This window comes from Crocuta crocuta, unplaced genomic scaffold (assembly GCF_008692635.1).
Source record: "Crocuta crocuta isolate KB4526 unplaced genomic scaffold, BGI_CrCroc_1.0 scaffold751, whole genome shotgun sequence".
Taxonomy (NCBI): domain Eukaryota; kingdom Metazoa; phylum Chordata; class Mammalia; order Carnivora; family Hyaenidae; genus Crocuta; species Crocuta crocuta.
Window position 1 is genome coordinate 1,636,575 of NW_027530353.1, and position 26,420 is coordinate 1,662,994.

At 58.6% G+C, this 26,420-nt stretch overlaps 1 protein-coding gene across 1 annotated transcript in view; it reads left to right on the forward strand.

Moving 5' to 3' along the window:
• The window catches only part of TNS3 (tensin 3), a 172,646-nt gene extending 147,966 nt beyond the window's left edge, over window positions 1-24,680 (forward strand). The window contains 12 exon segments of the mRNA XM_077765786.1: window positions 209-380; window positions 1,681-1,761; window positions 1,763-2,265; window positions 2,804-2,890; window positions 5,669-5,800; window positions 9,504-9,599; window positions 10,496-10,573; window positions 11,300-11,377; window positions 18,618-18,786; window positions 20,217-20,285; window positions 20,386-20,412; window positions 22,323-24,680. Coding sequence (XP_077621912.1) covers window positions 209-380; window positions 1,681-1,761; window positions 1,763-2,265; window positions 2,804-2,890; window positions 5,669-5,800; window positions 9,504-9,599; window positions 10,496-10,573; window positions 11,300-11,377; window positions 18,618-18,786; window positions 20,217-20,285; window positions 20,386-20,412; window positions 22,323-22,467 — 1,637 coding nt within the window. The 3' untranslated portion in view covers window positions 22,468-24,680.
• The last annotated feature ends 1,740 nt before the right edge of the window (window positions 24,681-26,420 follow it).

Here is a 26,420-nt window from a genome sequence, read left to right on the forward strand (position 1 = left end):
GGGGGGGGGGGGTTGTGGAAGCGGGGCGCTTGTTCTGTCCGCGTCCTGCATCTGGGGAGTGTGCCGAGCCAGAATGACGCGGGCTTGCTGGCGTCGGCCCTCCCTGCAGCCCTCCCTGCAGCAGGGATCTTCCAGAGCGACCCTGCCCCTTAGACCGGAAGAGCCAACAGGCCTGTAAGCGCGTCTCACTCCGGTTTTCTCGCTGCAGAACTTCGCGGCTGCCCTGAGCCCCCGCTGCGCTCTGCGGGGATGTCCGAGAGCCCCGTCGGGCCCAAAGCTGCGACGCCCCGGGCCGACATGCCGGCCGCACCCTCCTCCTTCCAGCGGGCATTCCCATCCAGCACCAGCTCCAGCAGCAGCCCCGGCCAGCGACGCGACAGGTAGGGGGACGGGCCCTTGTGCTTGGAGGGGCCGGCCTTGCACACAGGACAGAAGCCTCGGGAGGGGAGGGCGGCACAGCCACACACAGCTGCTCTGTGTGCGGAGAAGGATCGCTCTTCAGAAGGTCGTCACAGATAGAAACTCAGAGAGCATCCTCCCCACTGGTGACGGGCCAAGCCCACAGGCAGGTGGCGCCTGGGGTCAGCGGCCAGTTAAGGACGGGCGTGTGTGACAGCATGCTCTGAGCTGAGCCTGGAGCAGGGGTGGGGGTCAGGGGCCGCCAGGGCTGTAGACTGGGCGTAGGGCTGGCGGTGCTCTTAGCGACAGGGCATTTGTCCCTGTGCCCGGGAAAGCACAGGGACACCTCCGGTGGATTGGGAGAGCAGGAGGGGCACAGAGAGAGACACACGTCACGTGGGGGCAGCCCTCGAACCATCGCACACGCCCTGATCAGGAACGGTTTCTTAGCATTTCCCTAGAACACCTCACACCCCAGCTCACGTTTGATTCTGCCTCTTTCTTTTTTTTAATTTTTTAATGTTTGTTCATTTTTGAGAGAGAGAGACAGAACATGAGTGGGGGAAGGGCAGAGAGAGGGAGAGAGAGGGAATGCCAAGCAGGCTCCGCACTGTTAGCGCAGAACCCCACGTGGGGCTTGAACTCCCGAACCGTGAGATCATGCCCTGAGCCGAATCAAGAGCCAGACATTTAACCGAGTCACCCAGGCTCCCTGTCCTTCCTCTTCAAACCACGGTGGGGGTCTCATCTGAGGACTTGGTGTGACAGCCAGGCCAGCGAGTGTGTGTGACTTGCTGGCTGGGTGCTGACTTTCTGTGTTTCCGAGCGGAGGGTAGTTTCTGGTCCTCTCCATCCTGGGCTTTCCAGCTTCGGGAGGGTGACTCCTCGTAATCTTCCTGGGCTTCCTTAACTAGCTGGTTAGTGGAAACAGAGTCCGGGGTCCGGTTAGCCATCGGGGGAGGAGAAGAAGAAAACGGGCAGTGCAGTTTGTGCCTGGGGAAGCTGTTCTTCCGGACGCTGCACGTAGCGAACCGCATGGCCGACGGGCACACAGGGACACAGGGCTGGGAGGCTTCAGAGCAGGGAACGCGCCGTAGTCTTGGGCAGAAGGGCCTTGGCCGAGGGAGGAGGGAGGAGGCAGGGAAGGTGTGAGCATTGCGGGGGGCCGGAGCATGGAAGAGGGAGGGGAGAACCACGCGGCTGACTGCCCATGTGTTGGGGGACCCTTGCTGACGTCAGGGCACTTGCTAGAGGATTCTGATTGCTTTGTCTTCCCGACAGCCCTCCGTGTGCCCAGCTTCCGTGGCTGGACAGCAGCCCCAAAGCCTCGCTGGCCCTGCTGGGGGGCGGCCGGCCGGCGGGCAGGCTCCTGNCCTGGCCGGCCCCCCCTGCCGCCCGCCGAGCTTCAGGCCTCTCTCCACAACCACGAGCTGGCCCTGGCGGAGCCACCTGATGCTCTGGGCCCCCCGAGCGGCCCAGCCTTCCTGGGCTTCAGTGCCGCCCCCGGGGGAAGCGGCCATGCGCCTGGGGATGACCCCGGGGCCTTGCTGGCCCATTCCCACGGAGCACCCCAGGCCCCCGGCGCCCCGCGGACGGCAGCAGCGGCTGGTGACAATGGCTTTCTGTCCTCCGGCTTTCTCACGGCCACGCCTGGACACAGCGGCCATCACAGCCCGCTGAGCCTACCTGGGCAGCCGCCCCTCCCTGAGAAGAAGCGTGCCTCGGAGGGAGACCGGTCTGTGGGCTCGGCCTCCCCTTCCTCCAGCGGCTTCTCCAGCCCCCACAGCGGCAGTTCCGTGAGCATCCCATTCCCCAGCATCCTCCCGGACTTCCCCAGGGCGGCGGAGCCAGCGGCGCCCAGCACAGGTAGGCGCCTCCGCCGGCGGGAACCCCGTGTGTGCTCGCTCAGCGAGGTGGGGGGGGGCCCCGAGAGTGGAGCCCAGAGCCGTTCAGCGGCATCTCTGTCCCCTTGCCCACCCACGGTGGGTTCTCTTTCTCCCGCCCCAGGGCNTCGAACTCACGAACTGTGAGATCATGACCTGAGCTGAAACCAAGAGTTGGACGCTTCACTGAAGCCCCCCCAGGCGCCCCTCCCCTTCTGTTTTCAATGCAGTGAGTTCATTTGAAATTTTACTGAAGTACCTCAGGAATGAGGTAGTGACCCGATTAAGCAGCCCCCAGCCTCTCCGTCCGCCTCTGTCCTGCTGCCCGGTGCTGCCGTGTCGCACCGAGTCTATGCCGGTCAGGAACCCTGTCCCCAGCTGGCGCCCACCTAGTTACAGAGAGCACTCTTTCCCTGGGACTCCCCATCGCCCCGCGCTGGACTTTGAACGCTTGGATCCGTGAGACATGAGCTGTTGCCATATTATCTCCGGAGTTACTGGTTTTATGTTCTGTTTTGCAGATAATGCAGGTGATAAGCATGTGTCCGTGAACTTTGTCCAAGACACATCCAAATTCTGGTACAAGGCGGATATCTCCCGAGAGCAAGGTGTGTGGGCCAGAGGGGACCCAGGTTGGGAACGACCCAGGTTGGGAACGTCCCTAGGTCATGGCCTTGGGCAAGGCCTGCGCTTTGTCACCTACCTCTGCAGAAAACGCACCTCTAGGTTTTTATGGCAGAAACTTGGTGTTAATGAGGGAGCTGGGCAGATGCGAGCGCTGGCCGTGAGCATGGCAGCATGCCCGTGGGCTTTCCGGTGGCTTCCGCCGGCCGCAGCCCATGGCCGTTGGCAATGGTCCCTGCGGATTGTCACGGGCAGATGTTCCCTGTGTCCCCGTCCAGGCCGCGAGCCTCAGGGGAGAGAGGAAGGGCAGAAGTGTCCCCATTATGTTTCCCTCTGTACCTGTGGTTGTCCACACCGGAAAGACAACAGCTTCTTCCCGAAAGACACAGGAGAGGTGTCCAGGAGGGGCGTGGCCAGCTGGGGAAGGGGTGGGGTCAGCCCTCATCCTGACGCAGCCTGGGCGGGGTCGCAGGGTGAGGGATGTGGCTGCATGTACAGTGTCTGAGCTGAATCCCGGGGGCCGCTGGTGGGGGTGAGTGGGGCTGAGCGGGGACAGCATGCCTTGAGCAGGGAGGAGGGGTGGGGGGCAGGTCCTCACGCAGCCTCATATGAGGGACAGTTGCTGCACAGAGTCCTCAGGCCTCATCCTGTAGCTGAGTTCTCAAAACTGCCTGGAGGGAAACAGTTAAGAGGCTAGAAAACGGCGCTGCTCAACTTTCTCATTGGAATTCCTGTATTCAGTTAAGTGGATCATAAACACGGCAGGAATGTGCCTTTCTTCCCACGGGCTCAACAAGCCTATTGTCACGTTCCGGGGGGAGCCCGCGGCCGGGGGAGACCTCTGAGTCCCTGAATTGGCCTTTGTGGCTGATCCGCGTAGCCATGCGCCATGTTCTTGTTCCCTCCCTGCTCGTGACGCAAGAGCTGCCATGATGGAGGCCGCGAATCCCCGTGGGACTGTCTGAGAGGGACCTATCAAGCACTGTGTTCTAGAAGATTCTGTGCAGACTTCCTCTTCTGCTGGTGCAGCCTTCAGCCTGGGGCAGTGGGCTGGGTGGGCTTCCTGAACAGCCGGGCCCTGCCTCGGAAGGTTCTGAAAAGGTCTGGTGCCTGGTAGGCATGCAGGGGCATCCTTCTCTGCCACACGTGTGCAAGTATTTCCCTGCTGGGACTTCTCCTCGAAAGAGCTCATGTGTGCACTGGGCGTGGAGATTCCCAGTCGAGCCGTATGGAGCGCAGCGTTCTCCATTTCCTGTCTTTTGTGTAGCGGTCATGCCCTCCCACTAGCGTTCCTTGGGCTCCCGTCTTCTGCAAATGGCAGAGAGCTGCCTGTGGGTTTGGTTTGGTCTGTGTTTTGACTCTGGTGATGTGCCCTTTAGGGAACGAGATGGGTCATGTACTCCCGAGGTGCCCTGGGTGATTTCTCAGGATTTTTCTCTAACCTGCACGGAAAAGTACCACTGGGGGAGAAATGAGATACAGCTGTTCTGGCAGCATGCGCCGGCCCTGGGCCCTCCGCTGCCCCCCACTGCCCCCCACCCACTTCCGAGGGGAGCGTGAGGTCCATGCCGGGTGGGGCCGCGCCGTTGCGCCCAGGATGTGTCCTGGCCATTCTGTTTCAGAGCAGGGTCTGACTTTGTCCTCAAGCCCCGCTACCGCCCTCCACAGGGCAGGCTGGCCACCCCACTGCCCATGAGGCTGTGCCTCCTCTGTCCGCCACCGCGAGGGAAGATTGCGGCATTCAAAGGGAAAGAAAACGCCCCGTGGGGTGGATCACACTTGGAAATATTATTCTCTAAGTGATCACGTTCTCCTGCTTCCACAAAGCACCGCATGGTCATTCCCCGGATGCAGAAACCTGTCTCAAGCAGAAGCCGGCCGGTGTTGGTGGTCGGGTCCTGGTGCCCCAGCTTGCCCGCCTCCCATGCAGCCCCCAGCCCGTGTAGACAGCCAGGCAGCAGGGGCGAAGACACCCTCCCAGGGCCAAGCCAAACCTGAGCGGAGGGAGGGGTTCTATCTGTAAGCTGCGGTCACTGGCTACATGCCCCCCAGCCTCAGGGAGGGCAGCCCAGCTATCAGCCCTGACTGATGATGGCCATGTGGGTGGGGGGCTCCCAGCCCCATCCAGGCTGCCACGGAGCCACCAGATGGAGGGCCACCTATGGCCACGTGTTGGCCATCCCCTGCAGAGAATCTTGGGATTTGCATGAAATCTTCAGTGCCTTCTGGAGCCCGTCCTTTTCTGTCTTTAGAAAATGTAATGCGAGCTTCTGTCATGTGTGTGGGAAGCACACGCTCTAAAGTCTCTAAGAAAAATTCCACCCGGGGAGAGGGCATCAGGCAGGGCTCTGGCAGGGATGGGAGACTGCCTTGCACCTCTTCCTGCCCCGCCACGTCATGTGATGGGGCCCTGGGCCGGGCACCTCCGCTGGGGCTGGTCTCCTGGGCGGTCAGCTGGGGACCCTCACTGGGGACTTACACCTCACAGGAGCCGTGACGTGACGGCGTCCTGTGGTCCAGGCGAGCTCAAGGACCACGAGCGGCACCTTTGTGAGCCAGCGTTTGTGGGAGGTTCTGCATCCGTGGCAGTCAGGCCCTCCTCGAAAACTGTGCATCGTCACAGAGCCCTCCACCCAGAAGGACGCGGGCCTGCTCCCCCGGACCCCTTTTGCAAAGGCCGTGAGCAGAGGCGGTTCACTGCCCCAACTGCAGACAGGCGCGGGGGCCCCGGCAGACACGTGTGTCTCTGCTTCCCTCCGCAGCCATTGCCATGCTGAAGGACAAGGAACCCGGGTCGTTCATCGTCAGGGACAGCCACTCCTTCCGAGGAGCCTACGGCCTGGCCATGAAGGTGGCCACGCCCCCGCCCTCCGTCCTGCAGCTGAACAAGAAAGGTAGGGACCGGGTGTGTGTGTGTGTGTGTGTGGATCGTCGGGTGAGGTAACCCTTGTGGAGGGCGTGTGCCTCACGTTTCTGCCACAGAGACAATAGACAGCTCTCACAGCCGCGCGCAGCTTTCCTCCTGTCTGTTTCCCCACCTCATTGCCGTCCTCGTTCAGGCAAGGACCCTAATTACTTGTGAGTTTTATTTCTTTGCTGCTTGGAGTAGTGATATGTTCCTTGGCTCAGCCACCGGAACGACAGAAGCCGCCTCGCTGCGGCCCCCAGGCCCCGTTCCCCGCTGGGAACCTCGATGCCTTCCTGTGTCTTCTTCCCGCCTGTCCATCCAGTGCGTGGAAACACGCGCTTTTCCTTCCCTCTCGAGTGAGGGCTGTGTGCTGCGTACGCGGTTCTGGGCCCACGCTCGCAGAGCCGTCCGCGGGGCAGAGAGTGCTGCTGGGTCGGCCTGCAGTCCTGGCACGGCCTCTCCCTGGCCCGAAGAACTGCGTACGGCCATGCTCTCGTCTTCCACGGAGTCTCTGGGACCCTTTTAGTCGTGAACGCAACCGCGTGCCGAGGAGTCCGCGACGCCTCCTCGATGGGCACACGCTGTCGTGAGGTGAACACCGTGTTCCCGCGACCCGGGAGACGAACTTGGGGGCTCCTGCACGCCCCTCCTGTGCATCAGAGTCTGCCGTCCCGGGATTTTGGGGGTACTCCGGCAGCCCAGAGGGGGCTCCGCGAGGCCCTTGGTGCTGGCCCTGTGGGGACCAGCTGTCCCCGCCCCGCCGTTTCCCCAAAAGTCCCCGCGTCTGTGTGCTGGAGGAGGGGCCTGGAAACCGGGCTGTGTCAGTGCCCGGGGACCTTCTTCGTGTCCCTGCTTCTCAGTGACCAGAGGAGGGACCGTTTCACTTCAAAATGTCAACAAGTTCACACCGATAGAGTTCCATTAGGGAGTCACATGTCCTTTCACTCCCTCCCTGGTGACACGCCCAGTTGCCACCTGTCTCTTCCTCCGTGTCCTGACGCACATGATTCAGATCACCCAGGGAGGCCTCCTGAGTATGAGGTCGAGTTAAAGCTTTTTTATAAAACCACCAAAATAGGGGCGCCTGGGTGGCTTAGTCAGTTAAGCGTCCGACTTTCGCTTAGGTCATGATCTCGCGGTTCGTGGGTTCGAGCCCCGCATCGGGCTCTGTGCTGACTGCCAGCTCAGAGCCTGGAGCCTGTTTCAGAGTCTGTATCTCCCTCTCTCTCTGACCCTCCCCTGCTCACGCGGTCTCTCTCTCTCCTAGAAATAAATAAAAATATTAAAAAAAAAAAAAATACCAAAATAGGAATCCCTGAACGTCATAATTGTGCCAGCTCTCGACCTGGTAGGAGAAAACTAACATGTATTTTGTGACTTGCTTTCGCTCTTATTATAAGATTCATTGTTTTCTTTTTTTGTTTTATTTTATTTTAATTTAAGTTTTTGTTTTAGAGAGAGAGAGCGCGCAAGCAGGGGAGGGGCAGAAGGAGAGAGAGAGTCCCAAGCAGACTCCACGCTCAGCGCTGAGTCCGACTTGGGGCTCTATCTCACGAACTGTGAGATCGTGACCTGAGCCAAGATCAAAAGTCAGCCGCTCAACCGACTAAGCCTCCCAGGTGCCCCAAGATTTATTGTTTCTACTTGTAAGACTGCCCATTTCTGTTGCTGGCTTTCGTCACTGACAGCTTTTCAGGATGTGAACAGGGGCCCCACCTCAGACACCTTGTGGGCACGGCTCCAGACCTTTCCATAGAACCCATATCGCAATAATGTGCATCCAGTAAGCTCTTTGGGCTCCCAGTGCATGTAAAAGTCACCTCTACTCTGTGCTGTGGGCTCTTACGTGTGCAGTAGCCTTGAGACTAAAAAAACAACATTCAGTCCCTTAATGAAAAAATACTTCGTTGTTAAAAAAGCTAACCGCCACCTAAGCTTTCAGCTTGGCATAATCACTGATCACGGATCGCTGTAACAAACACGATAATAATGAAAAGTTTGAGGTATTGCAAGAATGCCAAAACTGGCTCAGACACAAAGTGAGCAAATGGCGCGATAGACTCCCTTCACACACGGTAGCCACAAACCGTCAGTTTTTGAAGAGCACAACATCAGGGACGCGCAGTAAGGCGCGAGGCAGTAAATCGAGGCAGCGTCCCCTCTGCCTCACTGGGAACCAGGCTAGAGCCCATGCTACACTCGCCTTCCATGCCCAGGACCCCAGAGGGTTTATGGAAACCCGTGGGCAAAGGCTCTGCTCACGGCATCCAGGAGAAGCTGGCCTCAGAGCTGTGCCTGCAGGGACGTGAGGTTTGGCGGTCAGGGCGTCCAGCCTCAGGTGTGGCCGAGGGGGTTGTGGGAACCCCGGGTGTCCGTCTGGGCACAGGTAGGCAGGGGTGCATGTGACTCAGCGCAGACCCCGGGTCTGGATAGTGGCATCTGGAAGCGAGGCAGGAGGAGGCTTCCTGCAGATCATGTACAACAGCTCTGCCTTGAGGGCGCCTGGGTGGCTCAGTCGGTTGAGTGTTCGACTTCCGCTCAGGTCATGATCTCACGGTTCGTGGGTTTGAGCCCCCACGTCGGGCTCTTTGCTGACAGCTGGGAGCCTGAAGCCTGCTTTGGATTCTGTCTCTCTCTCTGCCCCTCCCCTGTTCACACTCTGTCTCAAAAATAAACTAAAAATAAGTAAGTAAAATAGAAGGAAGAGCTCAGCCTTGAGGAGCTCCCGAAGCCGCGTGTGTCCCCAGCAGTCCTGGACCAGGACAGGACCACTGGTGTCTGTGGAGACGGGTCCCAGTATGAGGCGGGGGCGGGGCGGCGACTGCCAGCTCTGTGGAAACTTCTGGCCAACGTCTTCCCTGCATGGAGGACGCTGGGAGTGTGTTCTCACCTCCAAGTGTGCATCCACCACGCAGGCTGACTTAGACTTAGCCCAAGGTGCAGGTGACAAAGCAGGACACAGCACAGCATGTCACCGACATCCACTGGCTCCCTGTCCTCGCCCAGCCCTGGTCCTAGGATGAGTTTGGGAGGAAAGAGCCCACCGTGCCAGGATCCCACCTGTGGTTCCTGGGGACCACACGGTGACAGACGTCTTGCGGGACAGATCTGTTGTCCAGGTGGCTGGCCGGCTGTCTGTCCCACAAGGCACTTGTCACCAGGGCTGTCTGTCCCCTTCAGTGCGGAAGGCGCGGGGTCCTTTCCCTCCCACGGGTGAGGAGGTGCCATGCTCTTCTCCACCTGCGTTCACCGCAGCCTTTCCGGGAGTCTGGCCGTTTCCCTCCCTGCTTGGGGACACCAGTGTTCTGTGCAGCCGCAGTGATGGGGGGCTTCCTTCCCGAGGTCTGTTAGGCAGCTCCTGGCTCAGTCATGCCCACAAGGCCGGCTCCTCCCGCTCTCCTCGGTGGCTCACTCTACCCCCTTGCGTCCCGATCCGTCTCCTGTCCCCTTGTCCGGAAGGCAGGAAGGCACCAGACGCCATGTTCCTGCTCGCAGCTGCTGACTCGTTCCCCTGCCTGCAGAATGTCTGTGGGTCTCTCCCCAGCACCCTGTGCCTCCGGGCAGTCCCCTGGGGGCTCCGGGCTCCTCCCCAGCACAGCCCACCCACAGCCGATGTTCTGTCCCCTCTCCACCCTCCCGGGCTCCTGTTTTTCAATTCTCTCCTCTTCCTTTTAAATCCCTTCCCACAGTGGGAGATCTGGCCAACGAGCTCGTGCGGCACTTTCTGATCGAGTGTACCCCGAAGGGAGTGCGGTTGAAAGGCTGCCCCAACGAACCCTATTTTGGTAAGTGGCCCAGGGGGCACAGTCCCCGTTCTGGCCCATGCGGTGCACGGCCCCCTGCACCCCGAGAGGCAGGGCCATCACCCCGAGGGTGCCTCGCTCCCTTAGCGTCTCTGGAGTAAACCGGGACTGGAAACGCTCTGAAAGCCTCTCCAAACCAAACGGATGGGAAGCAGGTTCAAGGCTGGAGTGCGGATGTCCACAGTAGCGCTCTGGTGGGCACGCAGGCACAAAAGCATGGGCCGGGTCAGAGCCCAAGCGCGGCCCCGTCCCCGGGGCGCACAGAGAGGTGAGGACCCCCAGCATCAAGCCCCGCGTCCCTGCCAGACCAGACGCCCACCCTCGTGGGCTTGGGAAGATGCCCAGACGTGCGTGCAGACTTAGTTCTAGCCCTCAGAAGCGCTGGCAGGGGCCACGGAGGTGGCCTCAGGCTCGGCAGAGGCCGCCTTACTCTTTCTGACTTGGTGACTCTGTGTGTGGGCTGGGAGTCATTTGCAGTTTCTTTATCTACTCTTAGCTTTTTCTTTTTTTACTGTTTTATTTTAATTTTGAGAGCAAGACAGAGTATGAGCTGGGGAGGGGCAGAGAGAGAGGGAGACACAGATTCGGAAGCAGGCTCCAGGCTCTGAGCTGTCAGCACAGAGCCCGATGCGGGACTCGAACTTAAGAACCGTGAGATCATGACCTGAGCCGAAGTCAGACGCTTAACCGACTGAGTCCGCCAGGCGCCCCTACCTCTTAGCTGTTAAGTTGGGCTTGTGAGTTTATTGCCGTTCTGTGCAAAACCCCACAATAATGGTTGCTAAAAATATAAAGGGCTCCCCGTCCAGGGCGGCCTCTTTCCAGCGGGTAAATTGGCTGAGCGATGCGCTAACTCTCGTCTGTTCATCTGTTCGCAGGGAGCCTGACGGCTTTGGTGTGCCAGCATTCCATCACGCCCTTGGCCTTGCCCTGCAAGCTGCTCATTCCAGACAGAGGTACGCTGGCGGGCCCCGGTGCTGCCCTGGCCGTGTGTGTGGGCGCATGTGCGCACGTGTTGGGCACAGCGGTGCCGGGTCCATGAAGAGCCCCCAAGGGATGCCGGCCCAGAGTGTGCTCTGTGGGTGCACCGTAAACATGGAGCGCTTGTAGTGCACCCGGGCCCGCAGACGTGAAGCCGCCCTCAGCTACGTGGTCACATTATGGGCTTTGTGAACGGCCTCTCTGGATGTAAAACGCCTGCCCCGAGCGACCTCCGAGGCCATTTGCACTGATGTTTATGATTTTACAGAATCAGGAAGATGTTGATATCTTTCATCTTAGATGACCGAGTGTCCTGTTTGCCTTAGTGACTGGTTGACAGGCTCTGTTGTTAGGGAGCGAAGCCGTATTTCCCAGCTCCCTGGGGAGGCAGGGCAAATTCCGCGGAACGTTACTATGTTCCATGATGATGAATTTACAATTCGGGAGGCGCGGTTTACCTTTGAAATCGTGGGTGCACGCCAATGCAGAGGCGAGGAAGACGCCTTGCTGGTCTGGGTCACCACACTCCTGCCCAGAACTTGGTGCTGCCTTCTGGGGGTGGGGCCGTGGTCCCCAGGAGACACTCCCAGGTCCCAGGCACACACGTCACCACCCGGGAACCCCGTCGAGTGCGACCACACTGTGAAGACCCTACCCCGCGAGCCGGGCTCACTTCTGCCTCCTCCTGCTCCTTCCCGCAGACCCGCTGGACGAAATAGCCGAGAGTTCTCCCCAGACCGCGGCCAACTCCGCCGCCGAGCTGCTCAAGCAAGGGGCAGGTCAGTCGCTGGCTCCCGGGGCGGGAGGGGGGTCAGGGACACGGCCTCCATTGTCACCTTGGGTCTGTGGGTGTCCTTTCCCAGCCAGGTGCGAGAAGGAGCGTGCTTTTCTGGGGGCCACCCCGGGACAGAGTGGGCACCGAGTGTGGGGACAGGACCAGGACTCTCTGGGCCACAGATGTCCCGCCGCAAATGAGCCGAGATGGTAGGAGAGAGTCCAGGGCCATGTTTCATCTGGGGCGATGGACTGTGGGGTCGTGCCTCCAGCTACAAATGTACGAGCGCTGGCCGTATGGTGTCACCCATGCTGCCCCAGCCCAGGGTGACAGAGCCCTGGACGCTGGGCTCACCTGCACACTTTTTTTTTTTTAACTAATAGACTTCATTCCTTAGAGCACTTTAATTTCACGCTAACATTGAAAGGAAGGTACGGAGATTTCCCAGGTGTCCCCCACCCCCGCNGGGTAATGACATGTGTCCACCGTTAGAGGGCCCCTCGGGGTATGTTGCTGTCCTAAAATCCCTCGGTGCTCCACTTGCTCACCCCTGCTCTCCAAACCTGGGTAACACTGGTGCTTTCACTTAAGTCTTCAAAGTGGAACCTTTTCTAGAATGTCTTCTAGCTGGGATCGTATAGTTTGTGGCCTCCTCACGTTCCCTTCTATCACTTAGTGATACAGTTGGTGTAAGTCTCCTTCGTTGGGGCTCGGAGCTCATTTCCTTTTTAGCACTGAGTAATAACTCCATCGTTTGGAGGGACCATGCCTGATTTATCCGTTCATCCGCTGAGGGTCACCTGGATTGCTTCCGGCTTCCGGCAACTACGAATAAAGCTGCTGTGAGCATCCATGTGCAGACATCCCCTCCTTGGGTTAAATGCCATGGAGCACGGTTGCCGGATCTGGTGGTGAGAGGGTGTTTCCCACCAGCCACGCGTGAGCGTTCCCACCACTCCACATCCTCACCAGCACTGGGTGTCATCAGGATTCTGGAGTGTGGCCGTCCTTCTAGGTGTGTAGTGGTGCCATTGATGTTTTCGCTGCATTTCCTCGATGACCCATGACGGGGACCGTCTCTTCTTTGCCGTCTCTCACCTTCTTTGGTGAGATGTCTGTTAAGGGATTTCGCCCATTTTGTAAATTGGGTTGGTTGTTTTCTTATTGTTGACTGGTGAGAGTTCTTTGTATATTTTGGAGACCAGTCCATTATTGGACATGTCTCTTGCACATATTTCCTCCCGTCTGTGGCTCACCTTCTCAGGCTCTTGACACGGTCTCTCGCAAAGCAGAAGTTCACCAGTTCTTTCTTTCATGGGTCGTGACTTTTGTGTTCTATTAGAAAATTATCAGGGCACCTGGGTGGCTCAGTCAGTTAAGCGTCCGACTTCGGCTCAGGTCATGATCTTGTGGTTTGTGGATTCGAGCCCCGTGTCGGGCTCTGTGCTGACAGCCAGCTCAGAGCCTGGAGCCTGTTTCAGATTGTGTGTCTCCCTCTCTCTCTGAACCTCCCCTGCTCATGTAGTCTCTTTCTCAGAAATAAATAAAACATTAAAAAAATTTTTTTTTAATTATCACCGAACCCAAGATGGTCTAGATTTTCTTCTGTGGGATCTTCCAGAAGTGTTCTAGTTTCACCTGTTACATTCAGGTCTGTGGTCCACTCTGAGTGGGTGTGGGGGCGGAGCTCTCTGGAGTCCCCGTTTTGCACGTGGACGCCTTTCCAGCACCATCTTTGTTCCATTGTGTTGGCTTTGCTCCTTTGTCAAAGGTCGGTTGACCATATTGTTGGGGTCTGTGTCTCTGCTCTCTGTCGTGTTCCATGGATCTGTCTGTTCTTTGACTGATGATACAGCCTTGACTTCCAGCTCCCTAACATATCTTGAAGTCATTAGTGTCAGTCTTCCAACTCTGTGCTTTCTCCTTTGATGTCATGTTGGCTGCTATTGGTCTTTTGCCTCCAAATACACTCCAGAACCAGTTTGTCAATATCCACAGAATAACTTGCTGGAATTTTTGTGGAAATCGTATTGGATCTAGAGATCAAGTAGAGAAGAACTGACATCTTGACAAAATTGAGCCCTCCTAGCTGTGAAGTGGAATTTCTCCATTTATTCAGTTGTTGTGTGTTCTTTCAAAGTTTTATAGTTCTCCTCGTCAATAGATCTTATACATAATTTTATTGGATTTATCCCTAGGCATTCCACTTCTGGGGCTGCTAACCTAAATTGTTTTGTTCTTTCAGTTACAATTGCGATTGTCCTCTGCTGGTGGATGGGGAAGGGATTGGCTGGAACACTAAACTTGTTTGCTGCCATGTTCTCTCACCCCATTCACTGTTGGAGTGTTAGATGCAGCCCTAGTGGCCCTGGTGTGGACAAGGCTGAGGCCACAGGACTCCTGTGGGTCTGCAGCTTCGAGGGAACCGAGTTCCCCACGGGAGGCCTTTTCATACACGGTAGACGTTTGCTCTCAGGAATGTCGGGGAGGGAATTTCGGAGTCTGGTGGAAGCCTGGGCTTGAAATCCCTCCTTTCTACACCTTGTATCTGTTGAATACTTTATAGGTGTGGCTCCGAGATGGAGGGCAGTGCAACGTACAGCTCTTTTCTCATTCCTTCCTCTGTGCAGTGTGCACTGTTCTTCCACGCGGTAACTCCCCATCATGGGGCCTGTTCCCGCCCAGCTAACATTCATCTCTCTTGTTTCACAATGGATGATTGTGTGTTGAACTCTTTTCAGACTTATCCTTGAGGGATAAGTTCTGTGTGGCCAGAACACAGATGACAAAGTTTGCCCCAAACAGTGAGTGTGTTAGAATGTGAAATCCCAGGACACAGAGCGTGGCCGTGTCAATCCTGGGTTCGAGTCCAGGCTCTGCCACTGAGGGTTTCAACCTCCAGCCGTGCACTCAGCCACGCGGACCTCAGTGTAAGGATGATAATAATCTCTCACCACAGCATGGCGGCAAAGACCAAGTGACTCTGACATTGAAGGCCGCCTTGGGAACTATGACACGGCCCCTCATGGGGTTGTTGTACACTTTCCACTGTGTTTTCATGGGAAGTGCTATTCCCGGCCCAGGAGAAGTGGCCTTTCCATGCACAGGGTGCCGCTGTGATGTCTCCGGGTGCAGCTTTGCACTTGGCTCAGCTTTGCACTCCAGCCCACATGCCTCTGGTCTCTGCACGTGGCTTCGTATCTTCTCACGACAGGCCACCTGGCATGTTCCTCCGTACACTATGTGGGTATCAAACATTTCCGTAGCACACCTCCAGTTAATAAGTGGGTCAGTGAATCAGTTCGTCGTAATTGAGAACCGTAATAGCCCTTATTTTTAGATGTTAAAGCATTTTGTTTGGGCGCCTGCGCAGCTCCGTCAGGTAAGCATCTGAGTCTTGGTTTTGGCTCGGTCATGATCTCACCGTTTCATGGGTTTGAACCCTGCCGAGTCTCCTTGTCTCTCTGCCCATCCCCCTCATGTTCTCTCTCTCTCTCTCTCAAATATTTACAGAAGTTTTTTCTCCTATTGTGGCTTATCGCTTTTAAGTCTGCTTTAGAACCTCATTAAATAATATATGGGGGTATCAGCGATGCGGAACAGATTGCTTTGTAAAGGGTGGCCGTTCCCAGGACTTGAGGTGGACCTGGAGGGGTTCTGTGAGCATCTGAGCTGAGTGTTTACACCAGGTGGCACGGAGCCCGTGTCCTTTTGAAATCTCGTGTTTCTAAGACACACGGAGGGGTTCCCTTTCCACGCAGCTCCCTTCATGGGCGACAAGACTGGGAGCGGAATGAGGACACAGATATGAGGCTGGAGTGAGGACAGAGCGGCAGGGAGCTCCCCGAGACCCACAGGGCAGGAGACTGTGGCGGGAAGCGGTCAGACTGTCCCACTGGCGATCACCTCAAGGAAGTGGATTTATTCTTTTTTCTTAAATTTGCATTTGTAAATGTTCATTTTATTTTTGAGAGTAAGAGAGAGAGAGGAGTGCAAGCAGAGGAGGGGCAGAGACAGAGGGAGACACAGAAGCCAAAGCAGGCTCTGAGCTGTCAGCACAGAGCCTGACGTGGGGCTCGAACCCACGAACCGCGAGATTGTGACTTGAGCCGAAGTCAGACGCTCAACCGACCGAGCCCCCTAGGCGCCCATATCTTTTCTTAAATTTTGTGAGTGTCCTAATCCAGCTTCAGGACTGGTAGCAGTTCTCGAAAGTCCCACCCAAAGTCTTCTTCCCGCGGAGCTGAGGGAGCTGCGCTCGGGGGTGTTAGTAGGAGCGGCCCAGCCCGGTGAGGATGCACAGGTCCCTGGTGCAGCTCTCTCCTCCTTCAGGCCCAGGCCTCCTGCGATGTTCTGGCCTCGGTGACTGTTGGGGTTTTGGCCCTTCTCTTTCCGGGTGCTGTTGGAGAGGCGCTGGTCCATCCCGAGGGGGCGCTAGCGGGCCCCTGGCTCGTGTCCCAGAACCTTGAGGCTGTGTTCCTAACTCGCCCTGTCGTGCCGTTTGTTTTCTTTCTAAAAGAAGGCTGAGTTCTGTGAGTGGAACGGAGGGAAGACACGGAAGAGAGAGGGGAGGGGAACTGCCCCGAGGCCTGATTCCCATGCACCCTGGACCTTTTTCCGTCTCACGTCGCATAAGAAGGTCGCCGTGTTTTGCACAGGCCGCGAGTCTCATTTTTTTAGCGGCTGCGAAATGGTCCGCCTGGCGAGTTGGCTCCTTGTGGCTGCCCGTCCTGCTCTTTCCTTGTTTGGCATGTTTCTGGCCGCCCGGCACAGACCGTGCTTGGGAGGTACCTTTGTGCGCTACGCCTGCTCTTCTGGATCTGGCACGGCTGTTCCCAGGAACGGCCGGGCTGGGGGAAGCTGTGTGTCCCGAGGCTTTGGTCCCCGTGGGTCTGACGGGAGTGATCCCACTGCAGGCGGTCACCCCTGCCCAGAGCGCTAGTCCCCAGGGGCCTGGTCCAGGGGACAATCCCCCTCCTCTGCTGGAAGGCGGGGGCCCCAGGGCCCCAGAGCTCCGAGCTGTCCCCAGATGTGACACCTCCCTTCTCTGCTTTGGCAACGGGCAACCCGACTCTGCCTTCAGAGTCCCCAACCCTGACTGCTCATCAAAAGGCCATTTGTGATGCCACAAGGGAGCGGGCGTGTGGGCGTGAGGGGGCTGGTGGTGGCAGCCTGTCCCGGCTCAGAGCCAGGCTGTGCCAACTTTGTGGGATTTCTCTGGAGTTAGATCAGAATTTCCTTTTTTCTTTCTTTTGGAACCGCATCCCAGGGACAGGAATGAAATCAAAGGCAGAACGTCCCTCCACACCACCCCCCACCCCTGAAAATCACACTGTGGTAAATTTTCCAGGCATCCGTCCAGCCCCTGCTCTCTCACACACACATACACACACACACACACACACACACACACACGCTTTTTCTTTTACACGCCTGACTGTAGCTTGGATGTGGCTTTTAGTATGCTTTCCCTGTTAACCTCTGCCGTGTGTGTGGTTTTCAGAAACGGCCAGGGTGCGAGCCAAGGGTTTGGGTATGTAACTCGAGTGGTGGGTACGCGGCGGGGCTCAGCTCGCATCTGACTTCTCGCCTCAATGCAACACGAGGAGAAGGAAACATCTCCTTGTGCTGAGAAATCTTCTCTTTCTGGCTTCCCGGCGAACCACATCGCGTCGGCCGTGGCCACTGCTGGCTGCCGTCACGTCATGCTGGTCGTGAGAGGGTGGGGAGGTCGGCCTACGTGGCCGTGGAAGGTTTCCTTGCATAGCCTTCTCGGAGGTGGAACCCCGTCTGGGTCAGTGAGTGCAGCCCTGCGCCCCGAGCCTCCTGGGAGGTTCTGCCCAGTGACCGTCCGCAGGTCTGCCCTGGTTCACGCCCGCGTCTCGCGGAAGTCATTCGGTCAGAGCGTGGCAGGCATGGAGCACTGGGCGGCTACATCTCTGAGGACCCTGTTGACTCACGGTGGCTCTCAGGGTCAGGATGGTGGGGCTGGTGGAGGCCAGCGGGGGGCGGCTCCCATCTCCGCCTGCCCCTGAGCGCCCCCTCCTGGTGAGAACATGCAGGGGCCGGCGTGGGAATCTGAAGGGGCGTCTGCTGTCGGGACCAGCACGTGGCCTTGTCTGCAGGCGTGTCCGTGGCTGGGCACAGTCCCACACGGGAAAGTCCACAGCTCACCCTCACAGAACGTGTCTGGTACCCGGCAGGTTCCACTAGACGCCTCCCTGGCCATCACAAAGCTTGGGTGGCACGGGGGCTTAGATGCCCAGGGGCTGCGAGGTTTCCGGCACCTTCCTGGCATCTCCAGGCCCTTCACACGGGACGGGGTACAGACCGGCCGAAATGGTCTCTGTAACATGTATGAGCGTCCTCAGGACCCAGCAGCGCCAGCGGAACTCGGGGACACAGAAGCACTTGTGTTCCGTGGGGTGGGGACTTCTCTCTGATGACGCCCAATGGCATGGGGTGCATCTGGCCACGTTGGGTGAAGCCTCCGCTCCGCTTGGTGGGGGTGGGAGTGAGCGGACGGCTTGGTGAGCTTCGTGGAGAAACATTAGTGTCTCAGAGGAAATGCCCACTGACCGTGTCAGAGGATCCTTGGGGGGACACTCTGGCGGAAGACCCCACCCAGGAAGTGTTCTGGAACCTTCCTCCTTCATTCTCGGCCTGTTCCGGAGACCCTGATGATTGTATTTGGGTGGCTTTTCCCCGCTACGTTGGTGAGAGCCTGACTGACAGGCTTGTAGCGCCCAGCAGCCCGGGACCCAGGGCTCAGCTTTGTTTCCCCGATGGGCTCGGCGGTGTGAACCGGGTCTTCCTCCCTCACGGAAGCTCTGAGGCTTTCTGAGGCCCCAGAGCCTCTCAAACTTTAAAAATCAGCTGTGAATTACAGCATCTGGAGGCAGTGGGCGGCCAGCAGCTCACCAGCCGCGGACACACACATGGACCCTGGCGTCTGACAGGGCTGGGGCACGGTTGGGTGTGTGCAGCCTTGCACACCCAGACTGTTGTGAGTCATGCACGTTGCACAGACGCCTCCCTCTGGTGCGCTTCCTGATCTGCACTAAGGCTGGGGAGGAGTCCGCAGCCCCCCGGGGACGCCAGGAGACTCCTGGGATGTGACGTGGAGGCAGGTGTGTCCCTGGTCCCTCACTCTCCACGCCTTCAGAATCGGGGGCAAAGGGCTTTGCGCCAGGGGCGCCCGGCAGGGGTCGCGTTAACACACGTTTCCCCCTTGTGCCTCACAGCCTGTAACGTGTGGTACCTGAACTCGGTGGAGATGGAGTCCCTCACCGGCCACCAAGCCGTCCAGAAGGCCCTGAGCCTCACGCTGGTCCAGCAGCCGCCTCCCTTGTGCACGGTCGTGCACTTCAAGGTGTCTGCCCAGGGCATCACCCTGACGGACAATCAGAGGAAGTGAGTGTCCCCAGGCACCTTGCGGTCAGACCTCCCGCCAGCCCACGCGGCCCCTGTGGACACGCCCACCGTCCGTGGTTCCTTGTCCTCCCGTACCTCCCGGGAGCCGCTCACAAACCCCTGATGTTCAGCCCAAAGGTGTTCTTTTTAGGACTCGGTAAAATTGTTTAAAAAAAAAAAAAGAGAAAGAGACATTGGACCTTTGAGTATTATACACACATGTGTATAATTTTATTTAAAAAAATTTTTTTAAGTTTATTTGAGAGGGAAACAGCACAAGTGAGTGAGGGAGGGGCAGACAGAGAGGGAGAGCGAGAACCCCAAACAGGCTCCGTAGTGTCAGCACAGAGCCTGAAACGGGGCTTGAACCCACGAACTGTGAGATCAGGATCTGAGCTGAAATCAATAGTCCAATGCTTAACCAGCTGAGCCCCCAGGCGCCCCACCTGTATAACGTTGAAACACAAACATCTTTTAAGTTGATTCTGTAAAAGCACTCAGGGACCGTGGCAGAGCCCACCCTTACCAGGTGGTTGTCCTGCCTCAGGTGACCCTGCACTCAGGTGACCTCGCTAGATGCCATTTCAGTATCCAGGTAATTATAATAACGATCAGGTCTACGTAAGGGTAGCACAGACCAGTAATGATCATTCTTCGTAATCTGGACGTTCTGTGGCGTGTGATAATGTTATCTGTTTGGATGATAGAATCTCGGTGGCCTTCATCACCGCTGTCACCAAGTGGTTTCTACCCAGCAGGGGTCCCGGCGGGAAAGAGGAGCGAGTCAGGTGCACAGACAGCGGCGTGCCCGGGCCTCCCCTCAGTGGGGCCTTTGACCTCAGGATCGAAGGCATCTCAGAGGCACTTCCCATGTACTTGTTATGGAAACAGACTGGTGTGATTAGTAAGAGAGCAGACAGGCGGCGGGACATCTTGGGGCTCAGGGCCGGGCCCCTGACACCGGCCAGCGGGGCAGTGCCTTCCCCAGCGCAGCCCCGACCCTCCCTTGGTGCCCGCTTGTGGCCGGTCCCAGAGTTCACAGTGCGCCCCGGTGCTTCCTCGTACCGGAGCCAGGCTCCCGTCCTTGCGGACTCTGTCCCCAGCACGGAACCACGGCTGGAGACGGCGGCTGGCTGGCGGGCCGAGCACAGGAAGGCCTGGCTCGCCGGTATCTCCCGCCAGGGCTCCCGGGTTCGGTCCCCACCTCCAGGCAGCCGGCACTTGCCCAGCGTAGCTCTGCTGAGAGCTTTCCTCTCGCCGAGCACGAGCTCTCCAGCGCCCACTCTCTGCATTTCTGATGGGCGTGCATGTCTCTCCTCTCTGAGACCAGTAATAAAACTGCCTTCTGGGGGTGGGGGGCTGCCAATGTGCATCACCACCACCCTAACGCCCTGTGCCGGGACCCTGTCCTCTCCGCCCTGACCCCACAGACTCTTCTTCCGGAGGCACTACCCTGTGAGCAGTGTGATTTTCTGCGCGCTGGATCCGCAGGACAGGAAGTAAGAGACCCCCGTTTGTATCAAGCGGTACTAAGCTTCCTTTGCCCGATAAGTTGGTAAGGAAACTAACATAACTCTTCCTTTTCTTTTGATCTGCAAGGTGGATCACGGACGGCCCCTGCTCGCGGTAAGATCCTGGGGCGTCGGTGCCTTCCTTCCCCAGAGTACATCCTCTCACCGGGTTTCCAAACATGCTTTCTCATCAGGAGAGGACTGCGTCAGGCCAGTGGGTTAGGTTGTGCTGTAAACGGAAATGAAAGCATCCCTTTCCATGGGGGGGAGGGGGGACACCTGCCCAGGGTGTGCTTTTCTTTGAAGGCACAGCACAGACCAGATCGCACAGCTTTTTGGCTGCTCAGAGTGGTACTAGCTGCGTGCGTGTCAAGGTCAGGGTGGAAGGAAGGACTTCCCGCATGGGAGCGTGAACCACACGGTGGTCAGTGTTCCCAGACACAGGGAGCGCATGGTTTTGGCCCGCCCTCTCCTGGTGCTCCCAGAACTTTCCGGAGCTGTCCACACCCCCCAGGCCGGCTTCCTCCGTGTAACCTCAGCTTGATGGCCAGGAACATGACCTCACAGGTCTGGCTCTGGGGTCCCCATCTCCCAGTCCTGTTTGTCTCAGGGTCTGACCCCAGGTGGGGCCCGGGCTGCCCCCACTTGGGCACGCAGGGCTGACGGGCTCGTGGCCGCGTGGAATGTGCGACCTCAGCAGGGTTACTCGAGCTGAGCCCTCTTGTAGCTTGGAAACTGCTAAATGGGAACAAAAAAAAATTCTTCATTTTTCGAAGAAAGAGAAGAAGGAGTCTGCCTCGGAAACAGACAGTAGAAGTCACTGTGTGAACTTGAGGGCTCACGAGAGGGCCCACAAACGGCTTCGGTTTGTCTAAGAATAATTAGACGTGCTGCTTTTCAGTCCTCAGTAGTGCGCTGTTTGTGACTGGGCCGTAGGGGGCTGGAGAGGAGAGCCCTGACCCCCAAGGGTGCGAGTGCGCCCCTCACTGCCCCAGGGCCCCTCAGGGTCTGTGCCTCCATGTGAGCTGAACGAGGAGAGAGCAAGCCACTTGCCCCCATCCCCGAGGACCCTGGGTTTCCTCTGGGAGACCCCAGTCCATGTGCTGGGCGGGGCTCAGGAGCCCGTCCTGTCCAGCGTCTGCAGGATTCTGGCCAGGAATGGACCAGGGCGGTGGCCAGCCACCTACCTGCTTCCTCCGCAAGGTTTGGGAGGTGGACACGTGTGGGCAGGTGTGGACAGGTATCAGGCAGGTGTAGACAGGTGTGAGCGGTGTGGACAGGTATCGAGCAGGTGTAGACAGGTGTGGGAAGGTGTGAGCAGATGGGGACAGGTGTAAGTAGGTGTGAACAGTGTCGGGCAGGTGTGGGCAAGTTTGGGCAGGTAGGGACAGGTGTCAGGCAGGTGTGGGCAGATGGGGACAGTTGGGGACATGTGACAGGTGTGAGCAGGTGGGGACAGTTGTAGACAGGTGACTAGCAGGTGAGGACAGGTGTGGGCAGGTGGGGACAAGTGTAGACAGGTGATGGGCAGGTGTGAGCAGGTGGGGACAGGTGTTGGGCAGGTGTGGGCAGGTGGGGACATGTGACAGCAGGTAGGGACAGGTGATGGGCAGGTGGGGACAGGTGTGGGCAGGTAAGGGACAGGTGATGGGCAGGTGGGGACAGGTGTAGGCAGGTGGGGACAGGTGGGGACATGTGACGGCTGGTGTGGACAGGTGTGGACAGGTGACCGGCAGGTGGGGACAGGTGTCTGGCAGGTGTGAGCAGATGGGGACAGGTGGGGACATGTGACGGCAGGTGGGGACAGGTGTGGGCAGATAGGGACAGGTGGGGACATGTGACGGCTGGTGTGGACAGGTGACCGGCAGGTGAGGACATGTGACGGTAGGTGGGGACAGGTGTTGGGCTGGGGGCAGCAGGAGTGCCAGGTAGCAGCAGCGGCAGGGTGGCAGGAAGCAGGTGGAGGGTCACACGCACGCCTGGGCCCCTGGACGCTGGCGCTCTGACCTCTCCTCTCCTTTGCAGAGTCTTCGGGTTCGTGGCCCGGAAGCAGGGCAGCGCCACAGACAATGTGTGCCACCTATTTGCAGAGCACGACCCGGAGCAGCCCGCCAGCGCCATCGTCAACTTTGTGTCAAAGGTCATGATCGGCTCCCCCAAGAAGATCTGAGCCGAGAGGGGCCAGGGCAGCGCCACGTGGGCTGGCGAGCCTGACCTTGCAGCCCCGGGAAGGGGAGGCATTCCTCATCTGGCTTTACAGATTTGGGGACACAGCCCCGCTGCCTCCTGGCCGTCCCTGAGAGACTGCCCCCCACAGCTTCCTGCAGCGCCCACCCGGGCTCTGCCCTGTCGCAGGGGACACATGTGTGCCTTGCACGCCGACATTTGTGGGAAGGACGACGCCCGGCCCCTCGGCAGTGGCCCTGAGTGAGTGGCGGGGCATTGCCGGCGCGGAGGCCCCGTCCATCCCGCGCCCTGGGGGGGCACATCCCTCCTCCACAACACAGATGCCAGCTGAGAAGGGGGCGTGTGTTTGACGAAGGTTCGTGCAGCCCAGGCCCTTCCAGAACTCTGGGGAGGGGACAGCACGCTGGCTGTGAGGACCACGCAGGTCACCTGGTCCCTCGCCAGAGGGGCACCGTAACGCCAGAGAGCATCAGCCCGGCGCGTGGCAGCCCAGCCTCCTGCTCCCACGCCGGGACCTAGCGGCGCACTGGCCGCGAGGGGAGAAGGAAGACGGACGGGAAATGCCGTGTTGTGTAATTTATATTCTACTTATGCCAAATTATTTATGATGACACTTTGCTGTTGCTGGAGGGGACAGGGCCCCATCGCTGCAGGCTGTGGGCTGAGCCCTGGTGGGTGCACCCATGATCGGGGGCCTCAACCACCTCCAGCCTGATGGTCAACGTTGCGTGTCCAGGCTGCGGGTGACGTCCTTTCTGTGGGGCAAGGTTCCGGAGGGTGGGTCCCATTCGGGTTTAGACTCACCCCCGTGTGAGCTGCCGGCCACCTGTCCCGCCTCTGGGGCCCCCGCTGGGACCCTGTGTTTCTAGTGTCCTGAGCAGAGGGGAGGAGGAGGAGGAAGACGCAAGGCTCAGACCTTCCAGGCTGGGGGCCGCTCCTCTGCACCGCCCTGGAGGCCGAATTGGGTGTGCCGTTCATGCCGGGGGTCCTGCACCTCAGTGTTTGGCGTGAGGCGCCTCTCGGCCCTGGAACTGCCCCCCTGCCTGGCTTTCCAAAGTCCACACCAGCTCTTGGGGCCCCAGGGGTCACCAACAGCCACCCCAGGAGTTGGGAGCGTGCCTTGTGAAGCCTCTGTCGTAAGTGGGCCAGAGACCAACGTCACCGCGTGCAGCCGGAACGTGCAAGTCCCTGTGGGCGCGAGGCAGGCAGACGTGCTCCCTGGCTGTTTTCTATCACACCAAACACAAGTGCCTCATTTCTGTGCCAAATGTTTGCCTTGGTCTTTGCGGACCTTCTCCACCAACGGGTGCAGGGGCAGGCGTGGGGGAGTGTGCAGGCATCTCCCAGAGGCCCCGGTGGCACCTCCCAGGCCGCTGGCACCTCCGCTTTCCCTTCGCAGCAGAAATGTGGCCAAGGAGACCTCAGCCTGAGATGACTTCTGCCCCGTGTGACCCAGAGACGGCGGCCAGGGTCCACGTCCTCCCGACGAAGGAAGAGAGGGCTCGTTCAGACATAGCACGAGGGCGGGTATGGGATTCGGGAGCACAGGCTGCGGGTGACTGAGGCATTGGGGCCTCCCGTGTCCAGAACATTCCAGAAGCCACACCTGCTTGCTTTTTGAACTGACCGGCTGGCTGCGGTTTCTCCTTCAAGGGGTCAAGGTGTCAGGAAGTTCGCTCCCTCTCCGGAGCCGAGGGAGGCGGCCTCCCGGGTTCTGGTGAGCAGGTGTGACACATGCAGTTCTGAATCCATGAACTCGGGGCTCAGACCTGGGGGAGCCCTGCCCCACCCCCTGCGCAGGCTGGGGTCGCTGCTGGGAAGGGTCCGTCCCAGCCCCTGGCCTCCGGGCGCCCACGGGCACAGGGGTCCTGTCCTGGGAGGTCGCCGAGGCCTGTCCCCCCCACGGGGTCGTAGCCAGGGTCCTATTAACCTGCTCATTAACCGTGTGCTTCATCCCCCAGTGCTAACCTGTAACCACGTTAAGTCACACCGAATTTAAGGGTCTCCGCGTGGATCCCCGGCGTCCGAGACCTCACGTCTCCTTCTCTGCCTTACTTATTAGTGGGTATTTTTACTTTTCTTATATTGTAAAGAATATATCCAGTATGTAAATGAATGTTCTATAAACCTTTGTATAGTCATTTTCTCTGCTTTTCAAATACCATCTCTATTCAGAGTATAATAAAATTATAAACACAGGAACGCATCGGTGAGGCAGGCATTCTTTGCGGCGGGTGAAAGTGTGCATGTGCACATCTCTCGGCCCGCATGTGCGTGCATAGGTGTGTGCACGTGTGTGTGGGAGTTTGAGGTGGATTTTTTGGTGGGTCATTGGATTCCGTGATAAATTCACGTTTTGCCCTTAGGAGCACATTTTGAGATTTATGCCCAGAGACATTTGATAAATTATATTTGAAGATCCCAAGAATTTACTCCTAATGTGTGGCATTGCTCACATTTTGTGTCAGAGCAGACACTGATGTGTGTTGATGTCCAGCCCCCCAAGGGACTTTTCCCAGCCTCTACAGAGCTGGGGCTGAACCTGAACTTGAAGTCTGGTGGGTTTGCCTGTTGCTTCAATAATAGATGCGGGTCACATCCAGCACCCCTCTCCTCAAACACCCCCCGCCGGGCGGGGGCCCATCATGCTGGCTTTTGCCTTCGTGGGTCTGGGCCCCTTTCCCTGGTTGACGTCCCTCCTGACGTAGATGATGGGGACACAGGACCCGTGGACCCTCACTCTCTACGTCCCGAAAGCCTGGAGCTGCTGTCGCCCAGGCCCCAGTGGGGGGACGGTCACTGGGCTGCACCAGACACGGCCTGCCATTCCCACTGCAGGCTGGGGTGCAGGTGAGGTTGCTGTTGTCATTCGTGTGAACACCACGACTGCTTTGGCCCCAGCCAGGAGCGCGACAAGGTGTCATGTCTGACAGGAGGTGTGGGGGGCAGGGGCTGGGCCCCCCAGGAGCACAGCTGGCATTTGTCACTGTGGCCTGGAGTGTGCCCTGTGCAGGGGGTGAGCTCGCTGTGCGTCACGCAGGGGCTGCTGCTGGCGGACGTACTGACGCTGGGCATCTGGGTCCCGCCCCTGGGGACCCTGGGTCCGCTGAAGATGGCATCAGAGGCGTCGGGGTCCCGCCCCCGCAGGAGCCGGGATCTATTGAAGATGGGCACCTGCTCTGCCTGCCGGGGGCCCTGGATCTCCTGGAGGTGGGCGCCCCTCGTCCTGCCCACAAGGGACTTCTCACAACCATCCTCCGTCATGGTTGCTCGTTGCCGACAGGTAAGTGTGATCACCAGGGTCGTGAGCTGAACTTCCCTGGGCCTCAGGGTCCCAGTTCACACAGCAGACTCAAAGTTGGAGTTTCCAGGTGGACTTGGGGCCACAGGCACATGCAGGGGAGGGACTAGCTGTCCCCAGACACATGTGGGTGCAAGGCTGGGAACAAGGAAAGGATCCAGGAAGAAATGGCCTTGACCCCCAAAGCCCTTTGCCCTGGGAGGTGCCAGGAAAAGGCTTCCGCCACCACAGGTGAGCTGGCCCGAGACCTCTGTCCCCGTGGATCTGGACACCGTGGTGGTGGAGGACAGCAGGAGGAGGCCGTGCCCCCCCCAGGAAGCGCACTCTGTCTCCCACTGTCCTGGGGTCCACAGAAAGGCTTGGCCACGGAAGCCTCCCTGTGCCACGGCTCCACTGCTCTCTCCCACAGACACCCTCAGCATCAGGGGACCACACAGACCAAAGCACTGTGGCAACATGGTGACGATCGAGCCGCCGTCCGTGTGGGCACAGCCCAGCGCAGGCCGGGACCCAGGGCCACACCTGCGACCGGCCACTGCCTGCTGACCGATCAGAGGTTAGTGGGACCCAAGAGGCTCCTAACATAAGTGCCCAAAGGTCCCGGCGATGGTAGAAAACCACCCAAACCACCCGTA